At 36.9% G+C, this 16,770-nt stretch overlaps 2 protein-coding genes across 2 annotated transcripts; one reads left to right on the top strand and one right to left on the bottom strand.

Moving 5' to 3' along the window:
- Window positions 1-640: 640 nt before the first annotated feature.
- Window positions 641-3,121, bottom strand: LOC147393772 (reticulon-like protein B5). Its single transcript, XM_086456092.1, has 5 exons — window positions 2,833-3,121; window positions 1,903-2,083; window positions 1,665-1,806; window positions 1,235-1,304; window positions 641-1,122 (listed from the first exon to the last, which is right to left on the bottom strand). The coding sequence occupies exons 1-5, from the start codon at window positions 3,032-3,034 to the stop codon at window positions 953-955; spliced, it is 765 nt and encodes a 254-aa protein (XP_086312218.1). The 5' UTR covers window positions 3,035-3,121; the 3' UTR covers window positions 641-952.
- A 6,924-nt stretch (window positions 3,122-10,045) lies between these two features.
- On the top strand, window positions 10,046-16,073 carry LOC147393771 (Ribosomal protein L25/Gln-tRNA synthetase, anti-codon-binding domain-containing protein). Its single transcript, XM_086456489.1, has 4 exons — window positions 10,046-10,596; window positions 12,290-12,419; window positions 14,813-15,099; window positions 15,822-16,073. Exons 1-3 carry the CDS (start codon window positions 10,180-10,182, stop codon window positions 15,034-15,036), a joined length of 771 nt encoding a protein of 256 aa, XP_086312615.1. The 5' UTR covers window positions 10,046-10,179; the 3' UTR covers window positions 15,037-15,099; window positions 15,822-16,073.
- The last annotated feature ends 697 nt before the right edge of the window (window positions 16,074-16,770 follow it).

Genomic DNA, 16,770 nt, shown 5'->3' with positions numbered 1-16,770 from the left:
GCATAGAGATGCTTCATTGCTTCTAATTCTTGGGATTTCATCTTAGAATCTGATTTTTTTTAACACGAACATTAAGTTCGTGTCTTCTACCCTACATTATCTATCAATGATTAGAATCCATCAAACAAAATGTACTTATAAAACTACCAATAAAAAATGGCCCCAACATCAGGTAACATGCATGTCCAACAAATCAAAATGCTGCAACATTCAAACTACCCTGCTATATGGGTTCCAACATTCAGCCCAATCTACACCATGGTTTTAAAACGCTTTGACATCTGGTCCATGAATGAGATCAAGTCTTTTCGGATGAGTTTTCCGATACATTTGAGTTGTCTCGTTCAAAAATGAACTGTGGTTTAAATCTCATCCAATACGTTCATTGTCTATCTGTCTCGTTGGCAAACAATATTGAGACGTATTGGACTAGTCATCTTAGTCTCAAACTAGATTTAAAACCATGATCCACACATGCAAAGATAATCAATTGATCATCTCAACATGAACAACAATCCTGTTGCATGTTTTTGAAGTTTCGATGCCAAGGATAACTTGGGTATCCAGGTCTGTTAAAGCACCCCATTAATCCTGTGGGCACGCATCATTCTGAATACCATTCAGGACATTACTGGACATATAAAGCAAGTGAACCCAAATGCATTATAGATAACTTGGAAAAAAGTCAAACTCCCATATTCATCCAAATGGAGAACCCAAAACCAATAAAAACAAAAAGCAAGTGAACCCGAATGCATGACAGATAACTCAGAACAATCCTACGAATTCCCATATCCATCCAAATGGAGAACCCAAAAGCAATAAAAACAGAAACAAGGGTTCTAGCCAATATTTGATAAATAGTCTCAAGCAAGTGACAGCACTTCAAAAACCAGCACCACCCAAATGTCTATCAGAGCATACCAAGGACTACAGAATATCTTATCTCTTCCTAAGCCTTCTTTTTGTCTTTCAACGGCCCTCTCAGAATCTTACTTAGAACCTTAGCATCGAACACCACATATTGTTTCTTAATCTCATGCATCGCCTTCTCAGCAAAGGAGTCGACCTGGTCCTCATATTTCTCATAGAGTACAGGCACCGTGTGTAGCAAAACAAACACTGTTTATTCCAGATTAAGTAAGAAAATGATAGAGGGAGAGAAAGTAAAATTGGAAGGAAAAAAAAAGCATAAACATAAAAATAAAAATAAATGACAAACAAAACTCATTACCTATGTAGAATAAAGTCAAGAAATTGCACCGGCTCCCCACGATTGACAGAACCCACAAGCCAGCAACCACCTAATTACCCCAAAGCACCAACCCATAAGATTTTATTATTATTATTATTTATTTATTTTGCAAATGGTTGATAATTTATGACACTGTAGTACAATAGGGCACATGTTCCACCACTGTTGATATCATTAACCACATGTTAAAATCATCTTTTTTTTTTGTTATGAACAACAACAAAGTTTGTTCTTGATCACCAACAAGGTTACAAGATCAACAGCTGAGGAACAATGAACAATAAATAAGCTGGTTTACAGACTACATACTGAAGATTGTATAACATGAAATGAAAACCTATTGAGTATATGACAATCATCATGTAATGAGTTAAGAATCAAACTAGATTAGATTATAAAATCAACATACAGAGAGAAATTTCTTCAAATCCCTTCCTAAGGCAATGTCGCGCAAAATGGATAAAGCCCGATTAACTTCAAACGTCAGAGCAGAGGCGATCTGCAGGACTGGCTCTTCAGGAAGATGAACATTGGGGATGCATGGTGGAGACCTAAGGATGAATCACAGATACATATGAGGCATATATTTATAGGAACCGAACCAATCTAAATCACACAATTAGTGTTAAACAATCCAAACAGCTTACTTGTTGATGAAAATGCTAGCGTTGGACCACAAGAACAAGATTGCCAAAGAGAGAATCAAGCAATGGCAGACTAGAGTGAGCAGAAAGTATTCGAGCAATTCAAAGAGAACCCAGATCGCAGTGGCTCCTCCCAGCACACTTGCAGAGATCTTCGAGTTCCTCCATAAGAAAACATCAGCAGCTGCATCAAAACATCATAGCCATGTAGATCACAATGAGAGGGGAACAGAATTAAAATTAGAGTTTTAAATTAAATGAGAACCCTTTTTTCTCAAATGTTTCACAATCACAAACCTCGTGTCAGATTTATAAAACACAATAAAAATCAGGAAAATGGGTAGAATGTCAAAGAACTAGGGTTTTGCAATCACTATAAACCCTACTCTTTTACTAGATCAATCGAAAAACAAATAAATGGGAAAACAACAGCAGCTGCATCAAAACATTGAAGCAAAGTAGATCACAATGAGAGAAGGGCAGAGTTAGAATTAGGGTCTTAGATTATATGGGAAACCTTTTTTTTTTCAAATGTTTCAGAGTCACAAACTCTATGTAAGATTAATAAAACACAAATGGCGATCACTATAAACCCTACTCTATTTACTAAATCTATCGAAAAACAAACAAATGGGGACAGATCGAAGAGGTGTTCCGTAAGTTTTCCCTACACATCAAAATATTGAACCAATGTAGATCACAATGAGAGGGGCAGAAATACAATTAGGGTTTTAGATTAAATGGGAAATCCCTTTTTTTCAAAAGTTTCAGTTACAAACTCTATGAAATTTATAAAACACAATAAAAATCAGAAAAATGGACAGAAAATCAAAGAACTAGGGTTTTGCGATCACTATAAACCCTACTCTTTACTAAATCAAACGAAAATCGAAAAACAAATAAATGGAGAAAGATCTAAGAGGTGTTCCGTACGTTTTCCTCCACCGAAAACCTTGTGCACAGGTTTCTGCCTCCCGAACAACCGATAAATCGCCGATTTTACGGCTGATGGAGACGAGGGCTTCTCGTTATCCGAATCAGAAGAGGAGGAAGAATCGTCGCCATGAAGCTTCTCCATTACCTTCTCCACCAACGAATCCGATTTCGAAGCCGAATCGTCTGTATGATCCGCCATTGCTAGCTAATGGAAGCTCGAATCGAAACCCTAAAACGAGATCCAACCCTAACGACAGCCGAAGTAGACTGATAAAGATGCCAATAACTCTGAAGTTTAACTATCTGATCGCTTTATATACAATGATGCGGATGCTCTCATGTAGCTCCAGCTGTCCATCCTAAAACTGTCCGAACCTGATAAATATCCGAAGCTCTGGTTTTTATTATACGAGCCTCTTGGTTCGGAATAATTTGAAAATGAAAGTGGAGCGGTTAGTGACTAGTGATCCGTAAAGTGGAAATGTCAGAGTGCGTCCGAAAGTCACCGACCATGTAAAGGGCAATGCGCCACGTGTTACCGAGACATTGGTGTATCCTCTCATATTCTACGATATAAAGTGCCCGCATTAAAGAAATAGTTGACCGCTACTTTATGATTTCCGATCGTTAAATCTATGGAAATATTCACGTGGTGACCGATTTGACAGGTGAAACGGTAATTTTAAACTAGCGCCCATGAGAAAAATTATGTTTAAAAATTGGGAAAATTACTTAAAAGGATCCTGGCGGGGAGAGGGTTTCTTTTTAGGCAAATTTACCAAAACATGCACCACATTTTGATTATTTACCAAAACGGTAAACTGTAGCAATTAATTCCGAAAACGATAATTTTACCGTTTTCGGAATTAATTTTTTTTATCAAATCAGTAAAAACAGTAAAAAAAAAAGATTATTCCGAAAATAACCTTTTTATTGTTTGACTGAAATTACGAAAAAGACCTCTCATCTTTCATATTTCTGTTTTGTTGCCTTTGTGACCGTCAATTTGATGAACTCACACCCAACCTACACGTTACACGTTAACTGTGATGGCACCATGGATGGGTTGGAGCTCCACCCAATCTCCACCAGTTGGCTGTTTAGAGTAAAACAGATTCACATGGCTGTAGAATGAGGCTTTCTCATCCCTCCCATAATGCTTCTTCTTCATCTCCACTGGTTGCTCATGGAACGAACGGACGACCTTGATCGTCTCCTCCATTACTTGCATGGGTATTCCATGGTTGATTAGTAGGAAGAATCCCCACATGTGGCATGCTTCTTTACTTCATCGATGATTTGTGACCATCGATTTGATGAATTCAACCCTGATAGATCGATGATGGGGGCTGTTAAGTTAGAAAATGCAGCTAATGGTTTGAGATCAAATGTCATTTCGAATGGGTGATGGAAGATTCGAGGATATAAAGGTGATGCCGGAATCAACTAGTCCTTTAATCTGAGATGAAGACGTCTCAGATTTGGGAAGATGAGAGGAGACGAAGAATCTCAGATTTGAGAAGACGGAGAAGACGAAGTGCAGGTTTTGTGACGGAGAAGACGAAGTGCAGAAAAGATACAAAGAACTATTGGATTTGATTTATTGTAAGGTTAAAATGGTAAATGCACATGTAAAACAAAAAAGAGTATTTTCGCGGTATTAAAAAATTACATTTTACTGTTTTTACCGATTGGGTAAAAAAAATTAATTCCGAAAATGGTAAAATTACCGTTTTCGGATTAATTGCTACTAGTGTTTACCGTTTTGGTAATTAATTTCCAAAACTGTACCGTTTTGGTAAATTATTCTTCTTTTTAAATAATTTCTAAATTTTGGACGGTAACTTTATAATCCATTTAGGTTACAGAACAAAAATCGAACTCAACACATAGGTAAAGGATTTTGAATTCATTTTCTAAATTCAACCCTTCTTTATCCCTATTAACTTGATTGTCGCTAAGTCTCGATATGAGAAAACTTTCCAGATTTGAGACTTTTGCATAAATCAGATGGAGATCTTCGTTAAGATTCAAGTTTGAGGTGAGGTTATCTTTTTTATCTACAATATAAAAAAATAGGGATACCTTTTGTTCACAAATTGAACTTATACCCTTTGACTTCAATCTTTAAAGAGAGACTAATTAAGAGATTGGAATGCACTCATTGCAATCTTTGTCGAAAGCCTTCGATTTAAGTAAATTTCTCTCTGTATGTTAATTTCAATCTTTGTCAAAAGAGAGACTAAGTAGATTTTTCTACTTCATATCCAACCTAAAGATTCTATCTGCCTCAACCATTCAAATAAAAAAAAACAAACTCATAATGGATTTTTGTGGCACATTAAAGACAATAGTTTTTTGAAAAGAAAATTTGTTTGAAAAGGTTTACTAATTTAAAATAATTTATATTAGACGTCAAAGACAATGGGTTTTAAGGGAGGGAGTTTTTTTTTTTTTTGGGGGGGGGGGGGGGGGATCAAGGGTTCATGTCATTAGATTGAGGATGAGGTTGTTTTGGTCATTTTCTATCAATTTCTTGTGCAGGACAAAAGTCAAGGTCATTGTTTGATACAATATTTTGTATTTTGTAATTACGTAATATGTTTGATACAATATTTTGTAGGTGAAGGCGAATTTAGAATCCAGGTTGCGATATCAACGCTTACAAACTTTAACCAACTTAACAAGCTGACACCTTCAAGCCCAATACATGTATGTGATGTAACCAACTCTTTGTATGCATGATTGTGACCGCTCAATTGATATTGGTATGGGTCGATGGCTTGGTGCTATGTTAATACAAGTTGATATGTCTTTCAGGGCATGTTTAGACGACGTAGTTGGGAGTTTTGGATTTGCATCCCTTGTGAATCAATACCATTTTTTTTTTTGTATTTTTGAGCGCAATTTTAAATAGTTGCAATTTTTGAGAACTTCTAAATTCAAACCCTACTAAAAGAAGGTCATTGTAACAACTTCGACTTTGTAATTCCACCAATGTCCATGTCACCCACAACCGACATGTCCACTCCAAGGGTGTCGATTACTAGGCTCCTTAGGCCACCCGATTCGGGTAATGTCCAATCCCCACATATAACTACATGTTAAGAGTTCATTTTGAGGGAGATTGCTAACACACAATACATCAAATCCAACTCCCACAATTTTGTACTCCAAAACATATCTATAAAAAATGGACTTCAAGCCTTACACCTAAAAAAATCACGAAACCAACATGAACACAAACACGGAAATCATTAACAATCATTTACGGTTCTTGCCAGCACAAACCTTGCATGAAAAATATGTGTTGTATAAGGATTTGTTTTCCTATCAAATATATTCTTATACAAGTTTTTTTTTTTTTTTTACTCTTTTTAAATCTTCAGCCACATGAAATTATGCAAAGATTACCATTATAAATAAAATAAAATAAAATAAGCAAAAAAAGAAAATTCCCATAAATCTCAACAAAACTTTGCGACCCTTTACTTCAGTCTTCAATGGAGACTAGTTAAGGGACTGAAATGCACTCATTTCATATATCCTTGCTGAAAACCTTTGATTTTAATCCCCCCAAAATCCAATATCTTTAATTGATACAGGAAATTTTCCTCTTTCATATTTCCAAACATAAGGTTGTAAAACAGTAGATTCCTAGTGGCCCAACCTGATATATAACACCAACATAAAGATTCTATATGTCTCAACCATTCATATAAAAAACAATATCAAGATAGATTTTTGTGGGAGATTGAAGACGAATGGTTTTCTTTCCAATATCTTTAACTTATAAAGTAAAATTTTCTCCTTCATTTCCAACCTAAAGATTCTATCTGCCTCAACTATTCAAATAAAAAACAAGATCAAGACTGATTAAGAGAAAATCACTTGAAAAGGTAACTAGTCTAAAATAGTTTTTCTTAGACTTTGAAGATTTATGTACATTGTGATGTACATATGTTGTATTATATTGGTTATGTAGTATTACATTGGTATATTGGATTGTACATCAAGAGCGACTCCGAATAACTTTTCATAGGAGCAATTTTATTTCCATACGAACTATGCGTCCTCGGGTTTTAACGTACGAGAATTTCTAGTTTTATTGAGAGGAAATGAGATCAAGAAAATGCAACCATATTTTTTATCCTAAATAGGGAAGGATCTCATTGTCGCCCTAAGATGTAGGTAATCTAGTTGAAGCATGTGAATTATGTGTTGTATTTTTTTTTCGATTTGCGTTTAAAGTGTTATTATTGTCATTTGTTTAAAATTAACTCTACTTAATTCGTTAAAATTAATTAAAACTCGTAAAAAGAATATTAAAAAATACATAAATCTCAGCAAAAAATGGTGACCCAAGGTACTCTTCATTCAAATCAAATAAGTAAACAAATACCAATATACCAATACCACCAAGTACATAAATGGGTCAAAGAATAAGTCTTGGTAAATAAAAATGGAAAAATTACTTAAAGGACCTTGGTAGAGGGATTTCTTTCTAAATAATCCCTAAGTTTTGGAGTAAATTTTTCTTTCCTTAATGATTCCTCAACCTCATCTCACCTTATAATATTTTTGAAATACCCAAACTACCATTTTTATGTTCTTCACATTCTTAGGTTTTCCCACGGTGTTGGTTAATACTTAAGTTAACCCTTATTTTGAAAATCCCAAGATTTGGTCAATATAAAGATACCCATTTGTGTTTTAAAACTTATGATATGCCCCCTTCCCTAAGTCTTCTTCTATGATATTAACATAAATGATTTAAATATCATCTACGAATTAGGGGTGCACATTAGATCGGGTCAAACTGAGAATCGAACCGAATCAAGGCATTTCGAATTGGTTTGGTTTGGTAGTCTGTAACATCAAGCGTTGAATAGGTACTCTCTTTCCGTAGCCTGTAACATCGGGGAATCGCAATTTCGAAATGATTGAGAACAAAACTTGATTAGTCGATTAAGAACAAATCACGATTTCTATTTGTTCAACTTGTGGTGTTTCCTAGTAAGATTTCAATGTCACTAAGGGTCCTTGGGATCAACTTGAGGCATCTAAAAACATGATCCAATGCTTTGGGGTTATAAAGGATAAATTTATATGAATTTGAAGGGAAAAAAAAAAAACCCAAAAAATAATTAATTTTCACTATTGATTTCAATGTTAAGTTTGGTGTTGGATCTGAATTTTTTGAAGCAACTTAGAGGGTTTTGATGTTAGATTTGAAAATTGCTGGCTTAATATCTATGTTTAGGAGAATCGAGAACCGAACCGAACTAAAGTCGGTTCGGGTTGGTTCGATGTTAAGGGGTAGTTGATTCAGTTTCATTTCCAAATTTGTAAAACCAATCAAATTTGGTTTGGTTCAAATTTTGCCCCCAACCCAAACCAACCCAAATTGTGTCCACCCCTACTACAAACTACATGTATGAATTGGGCTTGTTCAAGAGTGACGAACGATGAACCATGAACCCGAATTCCAACTGAGTGTACCAACTAACTAGGTAACATAGATTTAGAAGCGTTAAGCACACAAATATTTGTAATAGGCAACAAAAATTACAATCATTTGTGAAAGCCGAAAGGCCAATCAAGCTCCCAAACTGTTTATTTCCTCAACTCGTCCACTTTAACCCAAAACGATCCAACTCTAAGTCAACTCTTGAGAGTCCAAACTAAATCTAGCCTCCCTTTAAAAACTAGGGCTGCTACCTGGCCCGAATTGCCCGAACTTTACCCGATAGATGAGTGAATCTGGGTCGAGTTATGTAGAAAATGAGTTGAGTAGAGTATCCCAATCTGATTTTAATTCAGGTTGAGCTCGAAATGAGGGTATGAGCAACCTGACTCAACCCGAACCTATGGCATATACTAGGGGTGCAACTTGGTTCGGGTTGGTTCGATTTAGAGTAAAATCAGAACCGAACCGACCAAGGTCGGTTTCATTATACGAAAACCAGAACCGAACCGATTTGATCTAGAACCGAACCAACCCAAACCGACCTTACTTCGGTTTGGTTCGGTTCGGTTCCATGGGTTGTTAAAAAAAATTTTACACAAATTTATCAGTAAAATTATATAAATAAACACATGAATTATGAAAAATTAAAAATAAAAAAACAAGATTATGAGATCACATAAAAAATTAGATTAATTAAAATAAAAATTAGATTTCTAAAAATTATCGGAAAAATTAATTTCTTTTTACAAACCCCAACCCATCACAGATCAAAATGGATTTCCATGATTGAGAGGTACCTGCAGCCGCACGTCGAGAGAGAGACAGAGGAGGAAGACCCGCTGGCCACCGGAGTTGATAGGTAACCTGTAGCCACACGCCCGCGATCGCACGCCCGCAACCACACACCGAGAGAGAGAATGAAGAACGGCCGGGCACTAGAGTTGAGAGTAACCTACAGTCGCACACCCGCAGCCGCACGCTGAGAGAGAGAGAGACGCAGGTTGTAGGTCGCACGAGCACAGAGACGAGAGAGGTTTGGTTTTTAAAATAAATTACATTTAAAATTTTTAAATGGTATTTGGTTCGGTTTTCGGTTTGGTTTGGTTATATATAAATCCTGAACCGAAAACCGAATCGAATCTATCGGTTCTTATTTTTTTTAACTCGAAACCGAATCGTATTTAATTAAAATCGAACCAACCCAATCTAAAATTCACGGATTGAATCGATTCTCGGTTTGAACTGAATTAAGTTGCACCCCTAGCATATACTACTATATAAATATTTTTATATTTTATTAGAATTTTTTATAATTCCATCTCATTATTATGACTTGTGAACAATTAATTAATATTACGTGAACTTTGATTTAGTATGATTTGTCTAAATATTCTCTCAATGATGGATTTGAAGGTTGTATATAATTTTATTTACAATAATTTTACTTTTGATTTTGTATATCTTTTTTGAAAATGTTAAAATTACTTGCTAATTAAAATGAAATTATGTTATTTAACGAAACTAACTCAACCAAATCATCTAAAATTATTTAAATTTGGGCTAACCCAAACGCAATCCATTTTATAATACTAAGCTTGGGTTAGTGAGCTTAGGCCCCATGGTCAAGTTGAGTTGAGTCGGGTTGGGTTGAGGGTTGTGCTACTTGGGTTGAGCCTGGGTTTACCCTCCAACCCGCCCAGGTTCCAGCCCTATCAAAAACCCTCCTTAAGCCTCAAATGTGTTCTCTCATCTCGAATTCTAGATCGATCAAACTCACACAGACACTCAAAACCAGAGAGGAGAACTTGAAGGTCTCGAAGCTCCCTCATCTCTCAACCATTCTTCCTGCAATCCATCTCGTTTGACTCCAAAAAATGTGGATTCAACGCTCTCTACTCGCCAAAACTACACGATTAAGATCCTTCTCTCAAGCAGCAACAGCAGCAATCCTTCACGAACCCGAGATCCCTCCCCTTACATACCTCGAAGATCTCCCCAAACCCGACCCTAAACACGCAGAGACGATCCTCGCAATCCCTCGCTCAATCTCTGGTAGAATCATATCCGCGAAAGAGAGGAAAGTTGGTCGCGTGCCGAGCATCGTATTCGAGCAGGAGAAAGGAGAGGAAGGTGGGAACAAACGCCTAATATCTGTCCAGACAAACCAGATCAGGAAGCTTGTTAATCATCTCGGTCGCTCGTTCTTCCTATCAAGGCTATTTGATCTGGAGGTTCGACCTGCATTTGATTCGGACGAGATCCTGGAGAAGGTTCGAGTGTTGCCACGAAAGGTATGGTTCGAATTTTACCATGTTTTAGTTCTGGGTTTTGGATAAAATGCAAAATTTACAGATAATTGTGACAGTACTGAACATTTTTCTCATTGTTTGTAAGAATTTATTTAAATGATATACAGAACCATGAACTCACAACTGAATAAATCAAAGGAATTGGTTCATTATGGTTAATTTCTGAGATTTATGTACCAATATGTCAAGAAAATTATTGGTTAAAATGGGTAAATGTGGCAATGACATATATCAATTTGTCTTGGGCATCTATGAAAAAGACCAACTTTGGTAGAAAGAAGATGATGATAGAGTGCTCAAAGTGACGAGAGGAAGGTTGAGTGACATGTACTTGAGATATTAATAAATTTGTTAAGTATATGTGCATTGGCCGAAGATACATCTCTAGATAGATTTGAGTTGCAAGGAAATATTCATGGTGCCTACCCTAATAATTGGGATAAGACGATCATTTGGGATTTAGGAGAGGTTTCAATGATTGGGAACTCCAAGACCTTGCAAATCTAATGACCCACCTCGGCAACTCGCATTGGGATGCCTTAGAAGATGATAGGAGGGAGTGGACTCTTACAAAAAACACAAACTTCATTGTTAACTCCTTCACTCAGAGGCTCACTGGGGTCTCCAATACAGATATTCATTTTCCATCATCCATCATTTGGGGTTCAAAAGTCCCTTCCAAGGTTTGTTTCTTTATCTAGTTATCTGTCTTGAATAAATTACCAACGCTTGATCTTTTAATCAAGAGCGGCTATGTAATACCCAATTCTTGTGGACTTTGTATATCGAGTGCTTAGTCAGTCGACCACATTCTTTTTCATTGTGGGTGCTCTTCTCCTATTTGGCATCATTTCTTTGATCTCTTCAGGATTTCTTGGGTACTTCCATATTTAGTTCTCTTTGTTTCAAAGTTGGGATCTGTCTCCATTTTCAAGGAGATTGAATACTTTGTGGAGGTTACTTCCGTTTGCCATTTGTTGGGGTTGATGGTTGGAAAGGAACCGGAGAATTTTTAGGGGTGAAGTTTCAACAACCCAGGACATTGTGCTGAAAATTTTAGGTCTTTTATTCTTTTGGTGTAAGCTTTGCCCGGATTTTAAGGGGGACGTTTTTGAAGACTTTGTCTTTCGTTGGGAGACGATCTAATGCTAGTTAGATGCTTTTGTTTCTTGGTTGATCATCTCGACCACCTTGTTTTTCTTGTACTCTATTCGCTTATTTACTAAATTTTATGCTTATAAAAAAAATATTGGGATAAGGCGTGGATGATAATGGTAAATTGAAATCAGAAAACATCAGTAAATTTATATTATTAAGTCAGTTGAGCAATCGAACAAAAGATAAATTGAAAGTTTTGTATGTGTTTACAAAAGGATTAACAAGTTGATGGTTGGTTTGACAGAGAAAACGAAAAGCTGGTCAAGTGTTCACTTTTTCACATTTATGTATTGAGCTACCTTTATTTTCACTGACTTAACTAGAGTAACTCACATACTTAAAGTGGTGATTTGAACTCTTTTGAAAATTAGGCTGGGCTTGGGCTTTCGTTCAAGCACCATTTGATTTTTATGACTTCATAAAGAATACTGTAATAAGTTTTTTTGTTGATGCTTGTATTTTGCTGCTGAATTTGCCTATTCATATTCTAAATCACATATTTTCTCAATTTTGTTAGCTTCATCTCCATGCGGGCACGGATGCTGTACTTAATGTCACATTTATAAGAGCCCCTTCACATGCTCTATTAAAGGTTGAAGTGCCCCTTATATACAGAGGAGAAGACGTTTGCCCTGGATTAAAAAAAGGTTTCCTCAAACAATCTCTTTTTCTACACTATTTTGTTATTCTTCTACCAAGTCTATGAAGTCTCCAAAGTCATATTATATAAAGTGATGGGAAACTTTACCTTTTTTTCACTTCATATGCACTGGAGGTTCATCGCTCTCGATGAATCTCCCCCACATCACGTGCATGTGGCCATTGTTTTTTACCATTAATCTAAATTGTTGAATCAATGGGTTCCAAATTTTGGTTGGGTCCTACCCACAACTAAGTGGTGTAAGGTGTCTTAACCTTCAAATCTAGAGCTAGTCTTGGAAAGCTATAAAACACAAGGTTAACAAGGAAAATATGTTCATACATCAAAGTTAGAACTTAGAAGTGCTTGAAGAGTCCCATCCCTCTCAGGTGTTAGGTTCCTGTGTTTAATTGGGAGAAACTTGTATATTTGACTTGGCTTTATTGTTGGGGGTATCCTCCTCCTAAATGAGATCCTCACAAGTTTTGTTCTCACTTATTACTCTAATTTGGCCTTCCCTCATTTTTTTTCCACTTTAAAAAAGTGCAATCAATTAGTTTTGTGGGTTATTATATACTCAATAAGTGTCATTTTTTAACTAATCTGTTATTATCTTTGGTTGTGGAGTTTACACTCCCAAAGCTAGTGTATATCTAATGTTATTGTAATTTACTAGCAATGCCTCTCACGAAAATAAGAAATTGCCTTCTAATTCTCCTAGCCAAAAGGAGTAGACATTTTGAGACTAGCGTAAAGAAAAGTGATAGTTGTGGGGGGTTTGAGGTGGAATACTAGTGTTTGTGGAGAACATTCATCAAGGAAAAATTTGGGGTGAGAAACTTTGGCTGGGAAAGTGGAGTAGCAAGACTGTCATTTGGGTGCGGAGTGTGGAAAGCTTATGTCGCATACGTGTGTGTTGTTGGATCACCAAAGCTTCATGTCACACTTGACACGTTAAAAGCTTACGTTAGTTGGGCCGTGAACTAGTGCGCTGCATTCCCCCTCTGCTGTCACTCCAGTATGGCCATGACAAAATTGGTATCAAAACTCATGTAATTCTCTAGCCATGTGACAGGTGGTCTAGGGTGAGATTGGGAAGCTAATGTTGGTTAAAGCTATGGTGCTGAGTATTTTAATGGTGGCTTTATACAGTGGGATAAGCCTTCTACGTGGCCTGTGCCACATGATGGCAATAAAGCAGCTCTTAGCACTAACAGGGGTGCTGCGTGAGCGTCTATGGATACTCCTGGGTAAGTTTCTATATGGGAACTGGGTGTCGAGATTGCAAAAGGTGGTTAGACCTTGAATGACGGTAGCTGTGATTTGCAGCAATGAATGAGTAGCAAAGACATGGCAAATCATTGTTCCAAGGGGAATGTGCTGTAGGTGTTCGGGGCCCCTCAATTTTTGTCGTGTAAGGGTGTGCCGGAGAATCACCAAAACTTCCTGTCACTCTTGACATGCTAAAGGCTTGCATTAGTTGGGCCACGAACGATTGTTCCACTATGGCTGTGACAAGGTTACATGACCACTTTTGTCTGGACGCATCTGGTGGAGCTAACATGTCTTCCTTTTGGTCAAGTTTCTGTAACATTTAGTGTAGACTATAGGGACAAATCTGGATAGAGTGGAAGGCTAAAAAAGGCATGGATGGAGATAGTAAGAGAAGATCTAAAGAATCATGCCTTGATTGAAGTTACCGATTTAAATAGAGTTTAACGGCTAAGTAGGATTCATATTGCCGACCCCTAATGTATGTGATAAGGCATCACTGGTGAACGAGAAGGTTAGAATCATCAAATTAATGATGAGAGGTGCTATTGGCACCCCAACTTTTACTTATTACACCCCAATAAAAGTAAAAAAAAATATGTCAATGGTTGAGAATAAGTAAAAGTTGGAGTTTCAATAGAAACTCTATCTTCTTCTCTCCCTCTTTTTTTTTTTTTTTAATAATAGATTTCTGCTGTTGGATTCTGGGTTTTGGATTTTATACGAGACTAATCCTAATTGTAAACAACTGCCAAAATTGTTTGAATGTGTTATAATGCTTTGTAATGTTGAGGTACTAACTTGAACCAAATTTTTGTAATGTTTGAATTGTGTGTTTTGATCTTTAATTGGGGTGAAAAATAATTTAAAAAAGCTGGGTGTGATAAGTAAAAGTTGGGATGCCAATAGAAGCTCTCTTAATAATTTATGTAGGTCTTCAAAGAGGGGGTAGCGTCTGAATACCATCTTTAAAGTTTAAAGTCAACCTGATGGTGTATCTTGGATTTTCTTTTTCTCTTGTTAACTTTTATGCGAGTTAAGAAACAGTCTCTTATTTCTCAGATATGTAATGATTCCTTAGCTCTGTCCGTGTGTGTGATATGTGATTATGCAATGCCAAACTGGCAGGGGCTTATTTGAATACCATAAAGAGGACTGTTAAGTACCTTTGCCCCGCTGACATTGTTCCCCCCTACATTGACGTTGATCTAAGCGAGTTGGACATTGGCCAGAAGATAGTAATGAGAGACCTCAAAGTTCATCCAGGACTGAAGCTTATTCAATCTGGGGACGAACCTGTTTGTAATATCAAGGGATCGAGGGTTTCTGAGCCACAAAAGAAATCAAAATGAAATATTTCTTTTGAGTACCGGAGATCCTATTTTAACAATATCCACCTCCACACATGGTTCCAGGTATAAACGACCCGACATTTAGTCTTCCCGAATTATATTTGACAATTCTTTACTCTTTTGAATTCTACATCATCATGATGTACTAAGTGGGACGATGGGATGTTATTGTCCTGTCGTTTTAGGTGGTCTGTACCCTACCTTTGACACACCTGTAAGGGAGCAAACCATACTGTTTAAATGATCCTAATCATTCAACAAACTGAAGTTATATGTTTCCTTCTCAACTATTCTAAAGAACGCGGTTGGTTGGATGTTTAGGTTTGTCTCGTAAATGATTGACCGACCAGATATTTTTTTGTACCCCAAAGTGCAATTTTCGTTTTTCTTTCTTTTGACCATTCAAAATAGTCGTGATTTTCTGATGCTCCCTCTGACACGCCCCCTGACATGGCATGAGCTAGAACCATAGATTTACCCTTGGGATACACAACTGTACATCCCCATTAATATGTGCAGTTGTGTTTCCTTAGGAAAAGAATCTATGGTTCTAGCACATGCCACGTCAGGGGGCGTGTATCAGAGGGGGGCATCAGAAAATCATTATTCTTCAAAATACTACAACACCGGCTGGTCTTTGGGTTTATAATATCTCCTTTATGTGGCCCTTTCTCACTATTGTGAACTACAAAATAAAACTAGGATTTAAATGTGGTGGCAAGTCAGGTTGTGCTTTCATATTTTATCAAGGTGTGTAATGTGTTTGTCACTCATCTTTGATGCAGGTGAACATCTGACCAGGCGAACAAGGGGATATCGATTATGAAAAAGAGTTCCTTTTCTGGCTATTTTATTTTCAATTTTTTAGAAACATGAGACATTCTGTTGATTGGTCCCAAATGGAAGTCAGGCATCAAGCTTCCTTGTTAGAACATAAAGTCATCATACTTTTTGTGTATTGTTTTCAATATTTTAGGCGCTTGTGTCAAAGAGTAGTTTAGTCACACTGCAAAATAAACACATAGAGCTTTCCTGTCTATCTTGGTAAATTTGCATTAGTATTCGTGTAATGATTTTCTAACCCAATGCTGACAGATGAACTCAAAAACTCACTGATGTGGCATGTGCAAGAACCATAGATTTTTACCCTTGGGATGCATAACTGCACATGTTTACGGGGGTGTGCAGTTACATATCCTGAGGAAAATCTACGGTTCTTGCACATGTCACGGCAGGGAGTGTTTTGAGTTCGTCTTGTCTGGCGGATTGATTGAGAAAATCAGCACTCTTAGTATTCATGATCTTTTGTTGTGTTTGCCCCTACGGCCTTAGTAAGCCATTTCCGTTCATCATCATCATCAAAACCTTATTCCAAAGATTTGGGATAGGGCTAAACAGACCCTGCTTGTTCAACCCATTATTGCGCATCTGTTAAAGGAAATGAGCTTAATGAATAATGCTGAAGTAATATCGTGGGGGGACATTGGTGTGCACAGAGCCATAGATGCTTTCATCGAGATCTCATTCATATCTCAATGAAAAGTATCTATGGTTCTAACACATCCACGTCAGCCAATGTCCCCCACAATGGTACTCAAGCTTAATAATAGAAGACTTGACTTTGAACACAGTGGAATGGAGGAGTAGGATTTTATTCAGTTCTTCAAATCTATGGGTTAAGGTTTTGTTTTTGGTAATGAAAATGAGGACTTAGATGTTATTGAAGTCTCTCAC

This window comes from Akebia trifoliata, chromosome 10 (genome assembly GCF_017979445.1).
Source record: "Akebia trifoliata isolate Shusen 1 chromosome 10, ASM1797944v1, whole genome shotgun sequence".
Lineage (NCBI taxonomy): Eukaryota > Viridiplantae > Streptophyta > Magnoliopsida > Ranunculales > Lardizabalaceae > Akebia > Akebia trifoliata.
This window is presented reverse-complemented; position numbering and strand designations above follow the sequence as displayed.

Excerpts from the sequence above, each read along its gene's own strand:
- LOC147393772 (XM_086456092.1), bottom strand. The coding sequence starts at position 3,034 with ATGGCGGATCATACAGACGATTCGGCTTCGAAATCGGATTCGTTGGTG. Across the intron at positions 2,084-2,832 it reads GGTTTTCGGTGGAGGAAAAC|CTGCTGATGTTTTCTTATGG; the intron begins GTACGGAACACC and ends GTTTTGATGCAG. Across the intron at positions 1,123-1,234 it reads CTTGACTTTATTCTACATAG|TGTTTGTTTTGCTACACACG; the intron begins GTAATGAGTTTT and ends TGGAATAAACAG.
- LOC147393771 (XM_086456489.1), top strand. The coding sequence starts at position 10,180 with ATGTGGATTCAACGCTCTCTACTCGCCAAAACTACACGATTAAGATCC. Across the intron at positions 10,597-12,289 it reads TTCGAGTGTTGCCACGAAAG|CTTCATCTCCATGCGGGCAC; the intron begins GTATGGTTCGAA and ends CAATTTTGTTAG. Across the intron at positions 12,420-14,812 it reads TTGCCCTGGATTAAAAAAAG|GGGCTTATTTGAATACCATA; the intron begins GTTTCCTCAAAC and ends CCAAACTGGCAG.